Consider the following 24,438-nt stretch of genomic DNA (forward strand, 5'->3'; position numbering starts at 1 on the left):
AATAAGGTCAGGTGTAACAGAAAGGTAAGCGTCTTCCGTTTCATCGACAATACCTACCATGCAAATCTTAGCCAATCCCAGAGAGAAATTTCACAAATGAATACACATGTCAACAACAACAACAATTAATTAGTCATATAAAGGTCGATTTCCTGGGTCGGACTTTATGTTGCAAAAACAGTTTTGAATTACAATGACAGAAATACTTGACGGTGATAATTGCACTTGTGTTACATCAACTGCGTGACGAGTATGCTTGAATGTCATGTTATAATACCGTCTTGGTAACACCATCGACGCGGATGAGGAACTCTAAACAACATCTGAGATTTATAAGTCAATTGTTATTGATTATAATATCATTTATTATATAACATAACAAGAGGTCAAAGGATATGAACTCTGAGTTCGCTATATCGTTGAAATAGAAGTAAAATAACTTTGCATGTATGTAATGCAAATTCGGGGCATGATCTTGCCAAAAAAGTTCTATGAAATCTGTTCAAATTTACAAAACTCCTCACCTTGATCTGGTCAAACGATACGGAATAACCGTATGAAATATCGGAAATATTTAGTAATGAACTAAAACAATTAAATAATCTATTTTGACTTCTTTCGCCTTGACATAAAAACCCGTAGGCGGTGTTTGTAGTTTTAAATAACTTTAAATGGAGAATAAGCAAACATATAAAATGAACTTTCACATTTAAATTCTTTGCCTTTTATGTATAATATTGAAATACTGGAAACTGTGCAAACATCATTTTATGACTGTGATTGCTTACATAATATAAATTATGAATCGCGGCAAACCTCTTGTGTTCTGAACCATCATTACGTTGCCATTCCGTTCATCACATTAAGAAATAGTTTTTTTTTATTAAAGTAACTGGCATCGCATGATGTAGAATTAGTCTGGGAAACAAAATGATAATCGCCCACAATGTTTATGCGACGGACTTGTGAATGAAATTATAACGACTTCTTGCAAATTATCTGTGAACCCATAAAACCTTATGAAGTTCCATCTTTCCTTGAAATACATAATATGGAAAAACAAACTAACCATACTTAAACAAGTATAACTTGTTTTTTTCAGAAACGAGAGAAATTGAAAAAATGGGCAAAATCGAAGTAAAATTGCATGCTGGATTTAAATCCCATTAGAAGCAGAAAATGTCTATTATATATCAGCGATATCGAGGCCGTCATACAATAACATGTCTTCCGTGACATTTATTGTCTCCAGGGAAATCTCATGATTCCGGTACTGTACAAGTCTTCAAATTAACTGAACAATTGTCAAAACTAAACTGTCACTACAATAAAAAAAAACAATATTTCTAGTTATGAAAAATGTTTCCCAATAATGAAAGTTCATGCCTTTTCTCTATGGTCTTTCTCGTAAACATCGCAGTTTTAGTTTGAAAGCCCCATAAAATCATTGACTTAGGTAGAATGGAAAATGTCATTTCCTCGATTACCATTTATCTACGTAATGTAAATATTCATCCACTTTGTTTGTTATGTAAAACTGATTTTGATTAAAATGTTGATTTAGATAGAACTGAAATTATGTATTACCGTTGAAACAGGAGTACATCAACGATACAGTTGTTTTTGCATGTTTTGTGTTTGGTACAACGTTAAAGATTATTAATCTATAAGCAATTTTGATAAAACATGTGTATGTATATTTAAAATGCCAGTGGCAGGAGTTTATACATTGTCTGCTTTAAAGATGCGTGCATGAATATAAATTTAAATTTACTTGTTTAGCTTTCCCCCCATTAGATTTGAATCAATGACATGGCTATTATTGTCATCGCTGTTAGGTTCTAGCTATTGGAGAAATATAGCAAGAACATGACACATTCAAATGTATGGAAAAGGAAACGGCATTCAATCATATATTTTTGCATATAATGCATGTTATGTTTATGAAATAGAATTATCCAACGTTATATTCCACCACGTTTTGAAGAAATAGACATAATGTCGACAGAGCAGCGGTAAAACATGAACATTAAAACAAGAAAAACGGAAAAAATAAAAACAAATATATGTTGATCTGGACAGGTTTATTTGAATCCTACTTACTTTCCAATACCATCAAGCCATTTAATCTTAAAGAACTAGATAAATGAATCTGAAACCAAGACTTATCGATGGAAATCGGAATCGTTTAACCTTATATTGCACTAGGAAATGAGCTCAAGATGGTTACTCTTCAACTGTTCAAAACTCTTCATTGACTAAGGAGTATATATACTCAACAAATAAAAGAAAGGTTAACATGTTTCCTTGGCGAATACTTGTAAATGAGTGAAAACAAACTGACGTTTGTGCAATATTAGAAAATGGTAATGTTTTACATTACAAAATCCAAGGGGGTTACCAAAATCATTCAAGCGTGAAAATCTGTATTAGTGAAAGAACTGCACGAGGTTTTCTGCGACTAACTTGTATCTTCGCTTGAATTTCATAAACATTCAAACTGACAACTGTTCCTTAGATCCTTAGGACTTAGAAATCACCTAATCTTGCTATCTTTCAACTTTATCATTATGTCCCGGCTGTCACAAGTACAGAGAGAAAGGGCTGTAGGCATGATCCAGGCTGGGGAGTCTCGTCGTCGAGTTGCACGACATTTTGGTTGCAGTGTTAAGACAATTTGCCAGTTGGTAAGTCGTTTTAACCAAACTAGGTCAACATCTGATCGTCCCCGAAGCGGCCGACCCCGTAAAACGACCGCCAGGGATGACCGTCGTATACGATTGATACACTTGCGCAATCGATTCGTAACCGCAGTAGAGACTACAAGGACATTGTTTGGGCGTCGTGTGTCTCCCCAAACAGTCCGCAACAGGTTGAGGGCCTACCAATTGAAAGCGCGCCGTCCCTACACTGGACCCAATTTGTTGCGACGTCACCGTAATAATCGGCCTAACTGGACCCGTGTTCACCGTCGTTGGGCCTTACGACAATGGAACAATGTTCTGTTTTCAGATGAGTCCAGGTTTTGTCTGCAACACGGTGACGGAAGGTGCAGAATGTGGAGGCGACGAGGGGAGCGTTTTGCGAACTGCTGCGTCGCAGAACGGGACCGCTTTGGCGGTGGAAGTGTAATGGTTTGGGATGGTATTTGTGGGGGAGCTCGTACCAGGCTTGTTGTGTTAAATGACAATTTAAGCGGCATTCGATATCGGGACGAAATTTTAAGACCAGTGGTTCTGCCATTCTAAAGACGCCACGGCGTTGGCGCCATTTTTCAAGAGGATAACGCACCAGCGCACACCAGTCGCATCAGCAGAACTTTCTTGCAGCAGAATAACGTACAGGTGTTAGATTGGCCATCTAAATCACCTGATTTGTCACCGATTGAGCATGTCAGGGACGTTCTTGGGCGACGCGTGAGAGAACGTCAAAATCAGCCGTCAAACTTGCAGGAGCTGGCCCAAGCTGAATGGAACAACATCTCTCCTCGAATTATCCGCCGGTTGACGAGTTCCATGCGACGACGCTGCAATGCTGTTTACTTCGCAAACGGTGGCCATACCTGTTACTAATGGTGTTACCTTTGAAATTGACCCCAATGTTCTTTACAGTCGAATAAAATCAACTGAACGCAAAGTTTTATAATGAACTATGACTGCAGTTTTATCAGAATTGATCAATTACTTTATTCGTACATGATTGGTAAGGATTGATGAAGGGATTAATTAATTAATCACAGAATAAAGTAGTGTTACCTTTCTTTTTTTGTTTAGTATATTCTCTACGTCGTACTCAATTCTGTATTGCGGAACGAATATGTTAACGAATATAAAGAAACACGAAATGATCGTGATAAACTAAGGATATTGAACTATTGTAAAACATTAACATATAAACAATCGATTTATTCGATTAATCGCAATCATGAGACCGTTATTTTAACTTTAACTACACCAATTAAATACCGAAGTATATAGATCGTTGATGTTAATTTTTGTTCACGGTTGATTTTTCCCTGTTTTTATTTGTGTTAATCTAACAAGACTTCATCAAGTGGTGGTTATTTCGATAATCAAATGTATTTGTAATGCTAGCTAGTAGTTCATGTAATTCAGTGTACAGCGAGAAATGAATGCAAAACTGCTATCTCCGTATGCAAATTTAATAGACTTGTATAATTGCTTTAGTTCCTTATACAACAAATGATTGAAATGAAAGAGAATAACTTATTACGTTATTCAAATATAAAATGCAATATATCATTATTACGATTCTACAAGAAAACGCAATTTCACATTTCTCTTGGAATAAAGAATCTTCTTGCAACGCTATAATATCCTTTGAATATTAATGAACAAACTAATAGCTTGGGATTATTGAGAGAGGCAACTGATCTTGTCCAATACTGACATGGTCACAAGAGTAAGATTTAGGGTAGAAGATCAATTGCAGCTGCAAAGGACGAAATGGGTTAGCAAATACAGAAATCTCTAAAGGGAGCAAAGAAAATCATTCTGACATTATAGAAGAAATAAGCTGAAGAGAAAAAAAGTATGTGGGTGAACAGAAATCAGTTTCTCTATGAACTCATGCAGGATTCTGTAGTGGACTGAGAACAATTCTTCGAAGAAGATTGCAGAAAAAAAGCCAGCCATGATAAACCATATGTATATTTATAAAGCGCCGCTTGCTTGTTTCATTTCATCTTCTTTTGACTAAGTCAAAGTCTAGCTAAAACACAGAACATCTTAAGGACAAATTCGAAGATTTAGATTTTATCGAAGAACAATCAACCTATGTTATATGTAGAAGACTATAACAGTTCGAGATTCAAAAATCTTATTTATAAAGTTGATTTCTAGAGGTCAAAATCCTCGAAGTCTTATGAAATATACGCAGACTATATCTAGTACCTACACCTCAATAGCAAGAGATACCGACATGTTAACAAAATATATAACATTATCAAAAGAAAGATTGACATGGCGGCCCTGAAAAAAATTCAGCATTTGTTCATGAAGGGTAAATGCCGTCTGCTTCATCGACGATATCCGTTATGTAAATTTTCGTCAATCCAAGTAGGTAATGGCACGTGCTCAAAAGAGAATAACGTATAAAACAACTGAACTAACATATCACTATGACGACCGTTCAACTTCCACATAATTTTCTCCTTTATCATCGACTTGCATCTTTAAAATCATTTAACGACTTCGTGTACGACAATAATGATAATGGGAACAGGCTATTAGATATCGAATCAACTGCGACATATAAACATCATATATTTTTAATCACACTTCTTGAAAAAGAAAACTCTCGTAACAAGAGAATGAATGCGTTCGTTTAGTTAAGAATGGGGTTTGATGGTGTACATAATGGAAAATCAAATTCTCTTATTGAGAATTTTTTTTCTTTAAATTTAAAAAAGAAGAGGTAAAATTATTGATTTCTGAGGGTAGTGCACCTCCAGCTCTAGATTTAGAGTCTTCTTTCGATCACTTTGGGCTTTCCTTGGTATTCAACATTTAGACACTAAGCATCACTAACGAGTTCTTGAAGAACGAAACTGTTATATGATGCAGTTGGATTCATTGTTTGGCTGTTCTGTATCCAATTAAAATGTAATATTCATTTGTGTGTCAGTTTTATAATCTTCTAGTTAGTTGACGCTGTTGGTGGCCATTTAATCCCCGAGGTTTGCCGTTATCTGTATTCCAAGTTTTAATTCATACGAATTGTGACAAAATTAAGAATAATACATTTGCACTAGACGTTGCTCTAAGTTTATCTGATATTTAATAGTGCTATTTGTATAATTGGACAATTGTCTCTCCAGCGTGAGAAAAAAAAAATGAAAATGCATACTTCTATATTTATTGCAAAAGAGAGTTTAGAAATTTTACTTTTATTCTAAGCATCGTTCTTAATTTTGGTGTGTCATTCCATACAACGGTGAATTGTCTAGGGATATTTTAAAACAATTTGTGATAATCAAGTATCGACTATCTAGCATCAAATTTGTGTAAGTATGTCTTTTTTTGTCCTTATTGAAAAGAAGTTAAAAGCTGATAATGTTCCCATCTTGGTATTTTCTTTTTCCTTTTTTTGTGTATATAAAGAGAATATACCAACACATCATACATAGCATTTTCGCAAAATGGCGCTGTAGAAAATCCTCTGTTTCAAGGGACCGCAGAATCATCATTTTCAAAAGACCCCGCTATTATCTGATTCGATCAATGTAAAAGACGATTACTGTTTGTAAAAGCGATGTCACTTTGTAGAAATATACATATATAGAAATATAGTACAAACACGTTACGTCCGGATAATACAGGCATTTTATGAGACTGTTTAGAAATAAAAAGACTAAATTTGTAAGTTTCTTGTTAATAGGTACCAACGTGATTGCGAACGTAATTGGCATTTAACAAAGGGCTACATTATCAATAGACAAATCAATATCCCGGTTGTAGGACCCAAGGGAACCCGGATGATGATAATAGGAGCCTACAGTTGACAGATTAAGACTTGTTTTATCACTAGAAATTACATTTCTACAATAACGGCTGAGAACGTGCAGAATGTCTATGATGCTGTGCAACGTAACAGTCCTAAAAAAGACCTGACCTTGTGAATATGAGTTCGATACAGGGAAAATTCAACAACACGTGGTGTTATCTGCAGTCCTATAGATATAGGTTCTTCAACGAGTATTAATATTATATATTTTAAGTGAGTCTATGTTCTTTTTCATTAAGCACTTCGGGACGAAATGTCAACAAGTCTTATATTACCTTGGTGAGTAAGAAACAGTGACGAGCTCCACTAAATTTCATATAAAATGAAAACATTGTAAAGACATTGTTTCATAAGTTAACTCAGAAAGATACATATTGGCCCGACAAAATCACACTGGGACGGCCATATCGTTACATTTTAAATTCGCGATGTAATGTCATTGTTCGTATGATGATGTCACAAATAATTTTTGACTCGCGCAGCAAATGAAATCGTTATAAGGTACATTACCGTACTGATATATAAAATGATATCATATGGACGACCTCATTTGATTACAGGTGAATTTTGTAATTATACAAAGATATGCTATGGTATTCAAATAGAAGTTTTTAACACAAACAGTAGAATATTTGTGTGTGACGTTTCGAGGACATCATTTTCACCTCCATCAGACCAGACGTTTCCATCCACATATGTCTCAACCATACATTATTAGTTCGGAAATTTAAATCAAACTTCTTCCGATTGAATGACATGTAATATAAGGAATAATTTTAAGATGGTCATGATTTTAAAATATAAAATATGTCAGAAATAAATGTCATAAATAATCAAGACCTGATAATAAGCAAACACACTGCAGTCCCCGGCAGAATGATTTACAAGATATTTATGTCTCCAAAAGTATTGTCGATAGGGATAAGCAGCAGTAACAATAACCTATTATTCCAAATGACAAATAAATCACTATCTCTTTAACATTCCTTATCAATCGAATGTAAAATTGAATTTTAAATATCCGTATTGCTAGAAAGCTGCAAAACGTAACTGTTTTCTCATCTATGGTGAAATGCGAAAATATATTTATTGCAAACATTTGCGGAATGTTTTGCAAGAATACACGTAAATACGTTTAGAGTAATTGACAAAATGTATATACAGCAGACAAAATACTAACACAATATGGCTTAACTGTGAGGAGTGTGTGCAAATATCAGCGAAGCTTTAGATATGTCAAGCTAACAATACTTTAAACATAAATTAATTGATGTAATTGAAATGTTGAATTATCCATATCCTTAAATTCCTTTCTCATAGCATATTTTGGGGCATTATATCTAAAAAGGCTCGCATTAAACGTTCAAAAGGTGTTTTTGTCTCGTAAAGAAGGCAAAATTGTCGTTCAATTTAGACAATTTTTCTACGTTGAGATGAAAGCCCTTACTTTTGCACACTTCAATGCTGATGATATAGCAAGTAGGATGATAAATGAGCAAGAAAGACGAGATAACTGATTGCAATTGAAACAGAAAAAGGACGCAATATGACGCAATTTGGCATTCCAATTTGTCAAGATAATAATTGAAAATGATTCGACGAATGATATTTCATCCCGAGATTCTGGTGAAAATTAGCGTCAAAAGCTAATGTATAATTTGAAGCCATTTCAGTTTCTTGAATAGATTTTAAAATAGTCATGTTCTCTGTGAATATTCGGTAGAAGATAGTAATATGAAGACGCAACGTAAAAATAGCAATTGAAGAGGATGCTGGAAGCGTTATATGGTTATCCATGCTGACGACGGTACTGGAAGAGTAACGCGGTCATCCATGCTGACGACGGTACTGAAAGCAATACATGGTCATCCATGCTGACGACGGTACTGAAAGCATTACATGGTCATCCAAGCATTCTTTTAACTCAATACCGCAACGCAATGCATATTTTCATAAATTGTTACATACCCTCCGTTTTAGTCGAGATTTATTAGTTTTTTACCGAATAGCTTATCATAGGCAGGTCGACATGCTGGGATGTGTTTTTATCAAAAATTAATTTCATTTCTCTTAAGTAAATACGTTCTATAAAAGCGTTATGATGACCCATAATATTTTTCAAACTGATTCTACCCCACCTCGTAACAAAAAGCAGGGATATATATCATAGTAAAACGTCAAAAAGGAGGGAATATATAGCATATCACTTGCTTTGCTTGTGGAGTTGATCTACTGTCTGCATAAATTAATCAATCAATCAATCAATCAATCAATCAATCAATTAAGGAAGACACAAGAGATACAGCACGAGATGCATGTGTGCGTTTTACGTGATATCCATAGTCTTTTCAAAATGAAGAGTAAGATCACAAGGAACCAGTCTTTCTGATCTTGTTTGTGAGCGTGTGTTTATTTCAACCTTTATTGTGCAACCAGCAATTGACTATAAACAACCGTCCTGACAAAAAGAATGATTAAATTTTAGAGAGTAAATCAAAGTAAGTTAGCTGATAGTGACTCATTTATGTTATGCAAAACACAGATTTAAATCAAAATATCGAACGCTATCTTTGTGTTCTGTGATGATGTCGCCTACGTAAAGCACACATCACAACTGTGGTTTACGAGGTAAAACTACGTTTCATGTAAATAAATTAACGCATCGAATAATGACAGGCCGTATTTCATCATATATACATATAACATACATTATAATAGAAACATGGCCACAGACAAAATTGATTTTTTGATTCTGAAGTTTAATGAATAAGTGAAATCATGACAAACTGCTTCAGTTCTGGATGTATGTTCTTAAAATGCGAATTTAGAGCAAAATAATGTCAACTTTGGCGAATAAAACACACCAATCAAATACAAAGTTAACGCCGTCATCAAACATCCCAGGAGCTGAATTGTTCGGTATGTGTGTGTATCATCTGTCTTCATAGTTATAGGTCAGAAAGACGCGCAGTTGCTGTTAATATAAGCATAACATGTTAAGCTACATTGATTTTTATTCCACTTCAAACGTTGAGAACCTCTTCACATTACAAATATAAGATTATCAAGACTTTCAATGATTTCATGAAGTACTATACTGAAGAGTAAATGGAACGAGAACATGCAGCGCTGGATTCACTTTCGGAATTAATTTCTTTCGTTCAGTATATCACTTGTTCCATATATAATAAGCAGTATGAAAATAAAAAATGAAATCCAAATTCACGTCTGAATTTTCGACATTTTGACTATATTACAGTGACAGGAATATATGTGATGGCGAAGAAATAAGGGAATTTATAACGATTTTCTCTCAAAAAACGACAACCCACAAATTTAGGGCATTACCAAGCATTTCAAAACCAAATATCATAAAGAACTAGCAGACATCCTCGCTTATATTGCTCTACAAGAAGCCTTGCATACCCTGATTTTTTGCTGACTCCGCTACTGCTTTGGCAAGACTGTTCTCCATACCTCATTTGCAGTACTGTAGTTCTACTCATTTCCAAGAAATGGGCGTCTATACCCCATTCAAAAATATTTTTATGTAACACAGTTCCTATTATATAATATTCTTTATCAAATCCCCGATGGATTCGTATGCTAGCCTAAAGATGACGAATATCTGTCCGGTTTAGGCAGAAGGTCGACATCAATATTGGACAAGTTTATTATAATGACATGCTATCATTGGTTAACGAAATATGAGGAAGAGAGAACGATGAGGATAATGGCTGAGACACATTTTAATCAAAAACTTAAGAAACATGTTTCAATGGTGGTCATTTTGTAATATTGAGGAATTAATTTTAGTGTGTTCGATTCTCATCAGTATACCTGGTGGTTCCGGTAGTCGTCCCGTAAGATTCACTCACTTTTGTACAACAGGTGTAGTCGACGATAAAGCAAAATATGCTAGACTTTCATGAACACGTGGTCTTATTATCCTTGTACTTTTTCAATGGTCTCCTTGTAAGTCATTACTTTGTACATGTTTTAGCAACGTTAAACTGACTCTAGTTTGAAGTATACATTTATTGACATACCTATGAATTAATTCGTTTTAAATTGTCGTCAATAAAGAAGAAGACACTAACATTTACTATACCCTCTTCAAGCACCTGACCTTTTTCCCCACTATTTTTTTCATGAATTACCATTTTTACATATTTTTGTCATAGTTCTTTCAAAATTTAAACCAAATTGAGATTTTATCGAAATTTGCGTCTTTTCCTTGTAGTCTTTCATATATTACCAAAGGGCAATGATCGATTCTCACTTTGATATCCTTTACACTAGTTAAGTCAGGAGCTGTCATCAGAGAGGATGATTAAAATTCTTAAAAAATAAATTTAAATGAAGTCTTAAATGTAATTAGGAGTTTGAGAAGCCTTTCAATCAAGCTAATTAATCAAACCAAAATGTCAATCTCGCTCAGACCGTTCTGAGGGTAATTTAAGCATACATCACATTCTGATTAAGAATCTCCAAGTCACAAAAAGACTTTTTATGTTAAATGCACGGCAACATATTCCGCATTTGATATGCTGCCAGAAAGATCATGTCCTAAATTTGGTTTAATATTGAAAACCAGTAAATAATAGTTAATAAACTGCCCGAATGATGGTTAAAAACAATTTACAAGTACTTCATTATCATGTCTACTCACATAAAATATAATCTTTTGATAAAGTATCAGAAAAAAATCAGAAATTTAGCCGATTCAAAATGCAAATTTTGGTAAAAATTTTCCTAAACTGTATGGCAAAGTTTTGTCTATGTAAGATCCGTCGGTAGTTCTTATTATTATTACTATTATTACATTCTTAACGGCCCGTCAACACATAAAATGGCATTAGGGCCATCAAACGGTAGTTCTAAAAATCAAAATGTAATAATAAAACAAATCTGCAACCATTTGCTTCCTTTGACGTAGGTAAACGTGTAAAAAGATGATTTACAAAGCGATGTGTGACATATTAAAACAAGGAAAGAAAAATCCTTCATCTTAAATTGTACATCAGACGAAAAATTAAAGGCATCAATTCGTCTCATCCTATTACACAGATTAACTGAATATTGTTGTTAACATTATTCTCGTTACTTTCTTAGATTGACAAGAACTTACATCGTGAGTGTCGTTGATGACACTGTGCACCATAGATGCTAGATCTTCTGGAATGCATGGCCTCATTCATATTAAACATGGTTTTCATGAAAACGTTTTCTTTTTTTCACTTGTTTAAATGAATTTGTCTTTCAATCACTTTAGATTTTCTTCAGTTGTTTTCACGGCTAAAGCATATTGGCCGTTAACTTAAATGACGAGGGAACATCTGTATGATGTAGATAGAATAAACCTATTGCAGGCAGCTAATGAAACCTTTATTCCATCATAGATCTATGTATTTATTCATAGCGTATTCCGTTATAAACAAACCCCAGATCATATGTAAAGATAGGTGATTCGAACCAATAACCACAACTCACCTTCCCATATCGACACGGTGTCAGCGCTGTATTTGCTGGCTACCATGGTATGGACCAACGTCACACGCATGAGAAGAGGGCGATTTAATAGAAGATCGGACAGCTCTTCAACATCACGTTCAGTATCCACTCGTAAGATATGTCCATTCCTGTCAACACAACAAATAGTATATTAGAAAGATAATAAATAAACCTGTTGAAAACGTTGTAAGGTAACAGCTTTTCTGTTAATTATAAACTTAACGGACAATACGGACAAATATATCCTTCATAGAAGGCAGCTGATCTGTTTATCTGTAATAAAAAACATAAGAAAAAAGCCATGCATCCAGTTATAATCTGGTCTATGCGTCTGTCCTGATGTCTGAAATATCTCCGTCAGCAAATTACTCATTAAAGCACTGAGCTGTCTTGTTTTGGCGTTTATGATCGTATAAATGACGGGCCCTTGCAGGCACACGTTACCATGTATATAAATAATTATTCCCTCCGCATGTTGCTGTCTTATTCCGGTTATAATTTGATTCGGACTAAACAAATAGATCGACTGAAGCCATTTTTTATGATATTTCAGAAGATGTTTTTGGTATTTCTGTGTCAGTCATGAATACTCTATTGATAATGATTTGATGGACATCCATGATACATCAAATCACAACGCCTTTTAATATGTATATATCTTTATGTATTTGTGTCAAAATTAATCTTTATAAACATTTTTTGTTGGATTACAATATTTTATTCAGTAAATGTATATGTATATTAAATGTAATGTATATCACGCCTGGAGTTTTACAACGATATCAGACATCCGAGAACTAAACGTAATAAGGATACGTCCCGAATGCCCTTGATGAGAGTAATCAAATTTCTTTCTATATAAAGGAACTATGATATGCACTACGTGGAATTGAATTAACCATGAACCAGAATTTTGTATCTATCATTGACTTGACTTTTCATTACTGCATGTAGTAAAGTGTTGCCTTACAATCTCGCGGACATGTAATAACAGCGAACCACGACTTGCATAGAATCCACAACGAGGTGCCTTGAAAGCATATCAGAGCGTCTAGAAAGCACACTCTTAATTTTCACAGCAGCTCAATTTACTTCAGAAAACACGAAAAAAATAATTTGCCAGCGGCTCTCCATCCATTTGTGTCTTTTTTCATCCTCGCCAAAATACAGCTTATATTTTTTAGACACTGACTATGTATTCTCTAGATATATGTAATACTGTGACATAAATTGTTTGTAACAAAAAGGCGCTATCATTACAAAATCGTCCGTTGTAAGCTTTATAAAAACGATCAAACTTATCCAGGCAATGATAGAACATAGATAGAAAAACTGATAATACTGATACGAGAGAGATAGCATAGGACCACATTATGCCGTAAAGTAGGTCTGTGATATGAGCATTCTCCGACTGAAGGAAATCTGTATCCAGCTAAATCGGGTCCATTTCTCTGATGCCTGCCAATACAACACATTTGGTTTTTACATTTTGACAGCACGTATGACAGGAGTCAGCAATATATCTCAGCTAAGTAAATAGAGACTCCAGCTGAACGACAAGATTGGTCGCGAAGGACTCAAAAGTCAATATTTAGTTTACACCATTATAAGCGTGGAATTGTGTATTGACATTTTATGCCAATCTGAAATAAGCGCTGCTGCCATTTTTATAGTCTATGAACTCAAATATCTATAACATTATACCAAAAATGCTTACGTGTTCCCGCTCACAATCATGTAACAAGATAACTAGAAAAATAATAGCCGAAAAAGTACTTTTGCAATAATTTGCAATACAATCTTAGGAACCAATTTTAGTCTGAGCTCAATTTCAATTTTCGATAGATTTTTACGACTCTACTTCTTAAGTAGGGCTAAACGTATGGGAATCCGAAATGCGAGTCAGCAAAGTCGATTCACGCTTTTCGACATAAAAACAGGAATGGGAGTGAGCACTAATGATACATTGGAATCAATATGATAATATCACCTCTGAAAAAATTAACCCCGAGCAGCTATTGACTTTCTATAGTCATAAGGTCTCTGACTGTACTGTTTAATGTCAATAACAAAGAACAGACAACGATATAAAGTGTCTGGCGTTAAAGCGAGAGGTCTTTGTCCACAAATTCATAGGCTTATATATGAACAATTGATCAGACTTCAAAGTTTGCTCTTCGTAAAGGGAATTCTGCTTGGGAACTGTTATTGCACAAATCAATTCAAGGAATGTTTGAACACATTCTGTTTTAACAGGGAAAATCACCATTGATGAACAGGACTATGTTATAATCGTGACCGGGGAATTGTCTAAATATAAAGAAACATGTCTGATGCTTTATAAAGCCTCTGTTAATCGTGTCGATATCACCTCAGTGTCCCTTTCCACCCTTTTCTTGCCCTTTAGGGATGTTAATATGTAATGAATCTCATCAATAAGAATTCATTCGCCAAGCAACGTTTAACAGACACATATTGGCAAGCGTTTTAATGACACGGCACAAAGCCATAAAATCCCGCGTTTTATTGGTTATCGTAATAGTCAAAGCGGAAGTCGAACTGAACGGCTTCCGGATTAAGTCACGTGACATACAGTCGACATTAAATTAACTACTGTTTTATTATCATACCTTGTTCCGAAGGGGATGTCGTTAAACAAAATGAAAACCATTTACTGTAATTAATTAACATTACAGGATATAAAATCCACATGAATCTTCTAATGAATATGTTCAGTAGCACCAGTAGAGTTCCTTATCCGAAATTAACGACAAATCGGTGCTACATCAGGTTTGTCCTTGGATTCTCATCCTGATCAATGAGGATATGGTATGTCACAAAAACACCACCTATATGATGTTAAAGACGTCTTCGAAAAAAAAACAACAACATATATTTCGGTAGACTTCTTCCTTCGTTATAAACAGAGTGAAAAACAATAATCACGTGACTTAATTTTAAAGCATGTTACTGTACCTTTGTGTACATTACGTTATTAATACGATTTTTCTTATTACTGCAATAAACATTGATAAATAATGATGGTTCTTGATATGTGCTATCCGGTTTCTTTTTCGACTGTCGTTTTAAAGTCGTGACATTTCTTTCATTTCACTTCTATATATTGAAGAAGGCGACTGTCGTTTTCGTTGTCGACACTTATCATTCGCAACACCTTTTGTATTATCATTTTACTTTTCAAACGTTCGATTTGATGTCAGAAATTGTATTATTTTGTCTGTTAACCAGTCGCCCCGATAGAATACTTCAAGATCATGTCAATGGTACGTTTAACGGGAGGCAAGATTTATATAAAAGCTAACTCAAATGACAGGAAAATCACCTCGGATGCTGTTCGATTCCTCACCCAGTTATGTTCGTGTGAACGTTTGAATCTCCCCGGCTGCGAAATGTTAATCAACAGTTGTTATAGATCGACACCGATTAACAAACACAACACCCCGGACATCAATCTACAATCAGTATCGATGGGTTCCGAAAAGCAGATTAGACGGGAAAGACTTTTGACACTCCTCGTCCTGTTACCCCCTCCCCTGGTGTCCAAAAATAAAGAGTGAATGGAGATCCTGTCAATGACAACAGTAATTAATTTTCAACGTAAACGATGGTCCGTTAGAAACTGATTAATCCCAAGTTTAAGTAGGTTACAACAGTTCGGCATCAACCAAAATCCCATGTCCCAGAACATAAAACCAGTAACATCTGACTCTACTGTATCTCACTCCAATTATGAAAAGGTGTTATTCACTTGTGTGTCTTTTGTATAATCTGTTGTCCTCTACGTTAAAGAATGACATAGCATTTTTTTAAGGAAAGTAACCGAACGGATTTGACACTTAAATAAATGCGAAAGGCGGTAACATACTTGCTGGAAGCAATAATGTGACGTAAATCATCAGTTTCCGGTGCAAGATGGAGGATGGCGTCCCAGGCGATGTACGGCGGAAGTGAGTGAGGCTGGAGGGAGCAGTCATTGATATGTTTGGCGGTGATGAGGTACTCCGACCAGGGGGTGATAATCACCGCCTCGTCATCCATGGTCATGGCGTCATTTGATCAGACTGTAAAAATGAAAGTGATAGTAAGTTATCTACAACATCCGGCCTTTGACCTATATTGAGCAAATGAGGGGAAAGGCATGTTCGATGTTTGGAGTTTGGACGAGAATTGTTTTTTTAAAAGTGAAACTTTAACCACTTTATTCATCTTTATTTTAATTGTAAAAAATTATGGTTGAAAAATCAGAATAATACTGGTGTATTTTTAGATACAAATTTGATATGAAGTATAATGTGACTAAAAGGTGAATTAGACTGCATTAAACAGCTGTTTGTACTTTCTGGACTCGTCAGTGATGCAAAGGACCTAACGTGTAGAAATTATAGAATATATATAAGGACACTCGTATGTCTAAATAGGAATACATTTACCATGATGAACACACTATCAATGGTATCTGTCCAGTCCATCTTTCCAAAACACGTTTTACTTATTATTACAATTTGCATTAAAAACAATTTTGCTGTATGTAAATCACAAAAGTATTTTTTTTTTATTATAAAAATATGATTCCTAGCACAATCTTACTGGTCTCGTGTCATGCAAACTCACACTGACAATTAATTTAAAGGTAAAACGACACTTATATGAATATCTAGGGCTAAACAAAACACTATAGAACATACGGGTCTAGATCCATGGAAAGGAAGAAGAATGCAATGACAATGCATAAAGAAAGATAAAGGCGCGTTTCAGTCGGAGTAAACAAAAACGCCAATATCGTTATAACACGTTATGGTGTGCGTGGTATTTTGTAAGAGTGTAACAGTCGATCAGGATGTTTTCCTGACATCGACTGAATGATACTATTCCTAATCCCACGAGATCTACCTTAAGCAAAGACATCGGTGTTGATGGAAAATCCCCAGTAATAAGCTCCTCACATCTACTGTTATGTACTTAAGTGACACCTCTGTGACAACTCTAATGGGAAACCAGTACGGTGGATAATGTCTCAAACCAGCACAGAAAATATCTTGTCTTATTGGCGACATGTTATTCTATAGTTCTGTACATAAGGGATTCCTACAGTACAGCTAGCATCCTATACATTGTGACTCCAAAACCATTTAATATGTTGCTGTATGTTGACATAAAAAAAACTGTTAAATGTAAAAATATAAAACGTAAGCTTTTTCATGGCATCTCTTTCTTTCTTTTTGATATATATCTTTAATTTGTACCTGAAATTATTTACTTAGAAAAGAAAAACGAATAATGTAAATCGAAAATAAGCATGTAATCCTGGTAAAATACTGGCCGCAATATACCACTCGGCTAGAGAGACTAGTAAGTCTGGGGTCGTGGGTTCGATTCCTAGCGGAGGAAATATATATTGACCTCTGTTACAAACATTCCTTGTGTGATAACTGAGTTTGTAACAGTGAAGCATCGATATCCGGACGATAAAGGCAGTCAGGGAGTATTCATTCACATTCATTTACAGTAATTATTTGTAGTTGATTATCTTTAAAATGTTTAACTTGAAAACAGCTGTTTGATATGACACGCCGTTGTGTAACATTTCTTGACTTATTTTGGTTTGTTTATGACTTCTTCATGTCGTCTTCTCTGAGATTATATAGACAGTGTTTATTTGTTTATGTTAAAGGTGATTTTTATATTGTTGAATTGGAAAACACATAATAGAAACAAGCTGGCTATACTGCTGGGATTTCTTTGAATTGCAGACTGGTTGCAGTGGAGCGCCCTACGAGGCCAATCACCGGCGCTGCAACGGCGAGATAGCTAGCACTTAGATTGCGTGATTACTCAAGGAACATTAAACAGATGGGCCGCTACAGAAACAAGACTACTTGAAAAAGACGAACATATTAAACCTGATTTTAAAGGTGAGATCATCCAAACAAAAAGAAACATCGAACATTGATTAAGTGTCATGTGATCAACTGACAAGAGCTTAAGAATATTGTACAAAAGACACACAAAATAATAACACCTTTTAGTACTTCTTTAGCTGTTTTAGAAATAATTCAATTCTCGTTTAGCAGCAATCTGAAGTAAAGTCTACATTTGAGAAGGTTTATGGTATTATAACAATTTTTTGAAGTATCAGCTTTTGACGATGAGACAATAATTGTGGGTACTTAGCATTAATATATAAAAACATGTTAAAAAAACTCTCATTAAAATATATTTCTAGATAAGGATAAATAATAACCAGATTAAAATAGATATTCATTATCCTCCCCCCGCCCCGCCCCCCCCCCGAATCTGTTAGAGGCAATAAACGATATAATGAAAATGTGAAGTGTGTGCAATTGTTGATGATATACAACTGAGTTGTAGGCGAAATCGATCAATTTTCCATGATATATCTGTATTTCCGGTCACCGGAAGTGTTGATCCTGTGTCCTGATCGAATACTACATGAGGAAATGACACGATATACAAGAGTCGCACAACGTCTTACAAACGTTTCAAAACTAAAATTAATGGATCGGTTGAGACAAAACACCAGCACGCAAGCGCAAAGGAAATACCTAACTTGAGACACGTCTGTGTGACATAAAACCAGGAAATAGGTTTATCCGGTTTTGGACAGAACCTTCTATGTTGTCTACTCCAGAGTCTGATCTTCCGTAGAAACTTTAATTGGTGAAAATTTATAATGAACAAACAACTTCCGGTAGTCAGGAATCCAGCTCCAGACCCACACTTCAATTAAAGAGCAGTTTTCATTCCATTTCATTTTCATTTTCTTATTCTCTCAAATGTTATTTTGCTTGATCTCGAATGCATTGATTAATCAATTAATAAAGTATCTCACTTTCCAATTATCTTATTACGCTGGTTTAATATAACTTTTCTATATTAAGTTTTCCGATAAAACATGAACAGTCCCTAAGTGTAGATTTAACATGATAAGACAAATCATCCAGTAGCTTCACCATCATTTAAAATGTCAGGATTTCAAAATAAGAATAGGGATAACGACTATCATATCAGCAAACGTAGACATACCAATGCGCATTGAAAACGTTGAACTCCGCATCCTGCTGAAAAACCATCCGTTAAAAGTTATAAAAACTTACACAATACTTGTTACCCTTTGTCTTGTCAAAATGCTGCATAATCTATCTATTGTAATATGCTGAATTCATTTTTTCTGTAAAAAACATTTGTTTGTATTGAGTTTTTTTTCATTTGAAGGGTTTCAATACTTTTCTTTTCTCGGCGACAGAAAGTAATCACGGAGAAAAATATATTTTGAAAAATACTGATATAGAAAGAAACTTGCGGTCAATATCATTACTGCGAAAATGCATACCACTGTATTCATGCATTTGGTTAAGTAGTGAAAATTTGTAACAACTTTACAGAACAAGCCTACGAAGAGGAAGACCAACTCTGATACGGCAATGTCAAGTGAAGAGATAAAAGTGAGATAAGGAGAAGACGAAAGGGCAGAGTAGCATAAAATCCGCATACAAAGCAATAGGACTGTAAATGAAGCCATTTAAAGAGCAATGTCAGAAAGACACTGGGGAACATATAAAGTACTGCTCGGCTAATCTCTGTCAGTCCAGAAGCATCTACCAACGACAGCTTGGACAATTTTCCTAGCTTCACGATCAGGCCCATCTCCCACTGGATTAAACCAAAAACTGAAGTTAATCGAAATGTTAATCAATATTTAGATGTTTAGAGCAAGTTTGTGGTAGACACAGCTATGTACTTCTATTACAAGATATTTGCTCAAACCCCCATGGCACGTGTAATTCAACAAAGCGCATTTCAGAATATAAACATGTACTTAACCAATTTTATTATTTTCGGATATAAGAAAAGTCTTTGTAGTCATTGGTCTGCTGCTCCTAACCTGGCCTTGACATCTTTGTCGGTCAAGTTTCGAAATCTATGAAGCAATTTGCTTCATTGTTCCGTTTTACTTATAAATGTGTATTGAATGTTCATATCATTCTGTGTGTTTTGCACATTGTTTTATAGTGCGCTTTTTGAAACGGAACATTATTACACTTGTCAATTACAGATTATAATACCAATATTGCTTGATCAATATACTCAAAGATGGATGGTTTTCGTGAAAACTGGTTTAATTTTATGAAGGCATAGTTTTGCTTATATTTCGCGAATACTTTATTTCGCGTTCTTACATGTTCAGACATATTCGCGAGTATATGATTTCGAGAACCTGATCTAGAAATGACAAATGACGAGCTATCAAAGACCAGAAGACTCCAACATCAGGAAGCGAATCAACATGAGATATTTTCGTATAAAATAATCGTGAGGGTTTTGAATTTGTGATTGACTCTCATCGTGTAATAATACCGCGAAAATAAATCAAACGCGAAATACAAATAATTTACAGTACTTCATAATTCTTTATTTGATAAACGCTGTAAATAATGGAAAAAAATAACAAAAGACGTGGTTAACAGTACCTGCACACTATGACGTAAATGAGATGGACCTTCACAAACTGTTCTACTTCATAAGGTGTAGAGTTCTGAATGAACCACACGATCCTAGCATATCAATTATAGGCAATAAGGAGTAAATTATTCACGATGAACTCGTGTGTAAAAGAAACAGTTGATGTATATTATCTGCAGCTTTAAGTTCGTATCTCAAATTGTGCACAGACTACTTTATCAAACGTTTACAAGTTTTATCTAAAATTGGTTCTAAAGAAATATAATTCTCTTGTAACTCTTCTGACCTAGAATCAGCTGGCTCCATATTTTGTCCCGGATGTTGCTACATTTAAAATGCTACTGAAAATATCAACGAATTCTGGAATACAATATTAGCGTTTACTGCCAGTTATCTCCTGAGGAAAACTTCAGTTAAGAGACTCGTTTTTCATTGCCTAGTCGATTTCGTTACTTTTTTCAGTTGATTTTATGGTTCCGGTAAAGAAAGTCAATGATGGATGTGTTAACTTTGTGATATTCATCTGAAGCGTTAGAACTATATAACTATTACCTGCAATACACGTGTACTTAATTATGCTACATACATCCTTAAGTCCAAAACCAAATACAGTCAATCGTGTAAGGTTCAAATATGACCATTTGATATCGATGAAAAAACAATAATTTTATTATTTATTTTTTAAAACGTTTAATGTCCATCACCATGACGATAATATTGTTCCAAATATATTAAACAAAGACGTTTTACGAAAAAGTAAGAATATTAACCTACAGGTAATCAAAATTCTGTCATTGTTTAACATTGGATGTGTAAAGAGGCTTTGAAATAAAGACTGCTAACTTCTACGGAACAATGGAGAGAAATACTGATAACAAAACATCATTGATCTTGTAATTACAAAACCTGTCACAAACCACTGAACTAAACAGAGCAATGAAGCAATTTCCGTATAAATCATAAATGAAGTAAACAGGAACAGTCCATCTAAAGTCTACTGTTTAAATTGACTTGGGAAAAAAAAAGAAAAATATTTATGAGATGAATGACGTGACTACTTTTTAAAGGCATGAATCTACAGCGGTTCTGTGACTGTTCACCCGTACAACATAGTCGATCTATCTACTACCGGCGTATGGTGTGACACGTGACAATATGATGAATTGTTTCTTTTGGATGGAATAAACACATCAAAGGAAAATTGATTACATTTCCGTAGTCACTTCTGTTTAAAAACATGATAACTAATTAAGTCGTATTTCCATCCATCATTATAACGCCACCTGTAGGCGTCCTTCAACATCCAAGGTCAGCTGTGCTCTTCCTGTACAATCACCAAATCACATGTGGAATTCAACTGTACTGTCTTCTGATGACCGTTGTGTGACATTCTCTAAGATTTGATATAATTTTACCATCTTCATGGATACTAAATTTTCAATGGTGATTAATAGTATATTAAAATTGATTATTGATATTTGTTGTCAGATATGTTCTTTCATTGAATTGTGTCCAATGTAATGTGTTTATCGATAGTATAATATTCATTCCATGTCGTATATGAATATCCTTATCTGATGTTTATGTTGCCCTATGGTGCCGGAGTGCTGTAATAGACGACATTTTCGACAGTCCAAAGTTTTGCGAGTTAACTAACACTTGACATTGCAAGAATGCAATTTTCGTGGTGATATTATTTTCTTCAGTGTATTATCTTTTTCGCGATTTTCTCTATTCTCGAACATAACACTCATTCGAACCGTTTGGAAAATAATGACCTATAGAATACATTTTACTCATAGCCAGTTAGAATGTACAAAATATCGGTTATGATGCTGATCAGGACTTCACAAACTCATTTTATATATGTATTAAATACACCTATAAGTCTACCTTCATATCCCACGGATATTACTGTGTTATTACCGAGGGTTGCCGGGTGACGCAGTGGTTACACGGTCGACTTTCACCTGAACGTCCGGGGTTCGATTCTTGACGCGAATGTAGAAAGGTATGGGGGCGCCTACACGACAATAAGTGTTTTCCTTGGTTACACCGGTTTCCTCCAGCAATAAGATTCTTCACGCGTTTCTCATCGTGGACAACAAGAGTGATCAATAAAGGTTTCGTAACTGTTGTAAAATAAATAAAATTTATTATTATTATTGTCACTATTACAAGCAAACCGGTTAGAAGTATTTATATATTGATGTATAACGCATGAAGTCTATGCTTTTGATCAAATTTAACCGCGAGGAGAATATTCACCAAAGTAACTTTACGATACAGATACAAGATCATTGATATACATACAGCTAAACACGAACTCTGCTGATATTGATTGGAAACTACGTTCAGATGCATCCGTTTCGTTTTAGTGAAGCAGAATTTATTTGATTTCTATATCTTTCACCATACCATCAGTTAGTTACATTTTTGTAACATGGATGACAATATCGAGAGCTATCCAGTTACGTCACAATAGTTTTATCGACTATTTGCTCCACAGTACATACGCGGTGAGCTTGTAAATATCACGGGTACACACATGTTACTTCAGGATGAAGCAGTCGATAAGTTTCTGTTTTTTATGTTTCCCTGTTTAATACTATGTATCTATGGCACCATAGCTTATCGACTGTTTGCTCCACAGTACATACGCGGTGAGCTTGTAAATATCCCGGGTACACACATGTTACTTCAGGATGAAGCAGTCGATAAGTTTCTGTTTTTTTTATGTTTCCCTGTTTAATACTATGTATCTATGGCACCATAGCTTATCGACTGTTTGCTCCACAATATAAGCCTATAAATACCCCGGGTACATACATGTTACCTCAGGATAAAGCAGTCGATAATATTCCTGAATTTTTATGGTTCCTTGTTTAAAACTATGTATCTAGGACACCATAACATATCAACTGTTTGCTCCACAATACGGCAGCAACTAGACTATGAATAATCCAGTATGTAACTTGCTATCTTAGGAAAAAGTAGACGATAAGTGATTCAAACAAAAATGGCGCCTAATGTACAAACAGACGTCTAAAACTGTGATTCAATGGTATATACTTCGGCAAGTAAACCTTGTACAATGTGTGGTCAGATCATCTAATTTAGTCACGATAAACAGTTGTTATATATCCTTTCCGATCACTAACATAAAAAAATCATCATTATGTAAAAATTACTTTCTATATTGATGTTCGTTGGCCTGACAAACGTCTGAAGATGTAAACTAGCTGTTCCTTCAAGGTCGACCATTGATGACGCATACACAGCATTGCTTTTTTTCTAAAAGCATTCACAGATTTTTAATTACAGAGGCGGATCTGAAGTTACGCAACCTTCTCAATTGAACGAGAACATTCGAATTATTGGCATTTTATGTGCGTTTTAAATCATTATCTTAAAAATCTACATTAAGCCAAGTTTTCTTGCTGTTTTAGGTTCGGCCTGAAAGATGATTTCGCAATTCCTCTTTATTGGAAACGCTGATACTGCTGGCGACAAAATACTTTAACTGACATGCGCAGTGGGAGAAATTAACGTCTTGGAAAGGTAGTAAGAACTTAATACCTTGTATATTGTTTCCAATCCCAAGACGAGTTACGACAGTAATGATCCACTCTGTTTTTCTATGCAAACCTCTTAGAAACAATACAAATTGTACAAGGACATTTCACAAATCTGAGACAAATGACCTATCTCAGAGGAAGGTTTCAGTTTCCTTTCAAACGTGTCAGCGATGTAATAGATATATATGTGTTATTCCTTGTAGCATACCCAGACAACATTAAACTATCTTATGCAAACATGTCTGTTTATGTGATTCTGAAAATTCTTGGTTGTTTTGTATTAAGACGTGTAAAGCGATAAAAATGTTAATTTCCAGAC

The 24,438-nt window shown here is 34.9% G+C and overlaps 1 protein-coding gene across 1 annotated transcript in view; it reads right to left on the reverse strand.

Annotated features, from left to right (window-relative positions):
• Window positions 1–16,104, reverse strand: part of LOC132553562 (uncharacterized) — a 42,631-nt gene extending 26,527 nt beyond the window's left edge. Inside the window, exons 1-2 of the mRNA XM_060217816.1 lie at window positions 15,926–16,104; window positions 12,019–12,167 (exon numbers count right to left, since the gene is read on the reverse strand). Of these exons, the coding sequence (XP_060073799.1) occupies window positions 12,019–12,167; window positions 15,926–16,104 (328 nt within the window). The remainder of the gene's footprint in view (window positions 1–12,018; window positions 12,168–15,925) is intronic.
• Between the last annotated feature and the right edge of the window lie 8,334 nt (window positions 16,105–24,438).

Source organism: Ylistrum balloti, unplaced genomic scaffold, assembly GCF_031769215.1.
Source record: "Ylistrum balloti isolate Yb309-2 unplaced genomic scaffold, AGI_CSIRO_Ybal_v1 Utg370336, whole genome shotgun sequence".
In the NCBI taxonomy this organism is placed as follows: Eukaryota; Metazoa; Mollusca; class Bivalvia; order Pectinida; family Pectinidae; genus Ylistrum; species Ylistrum balloti.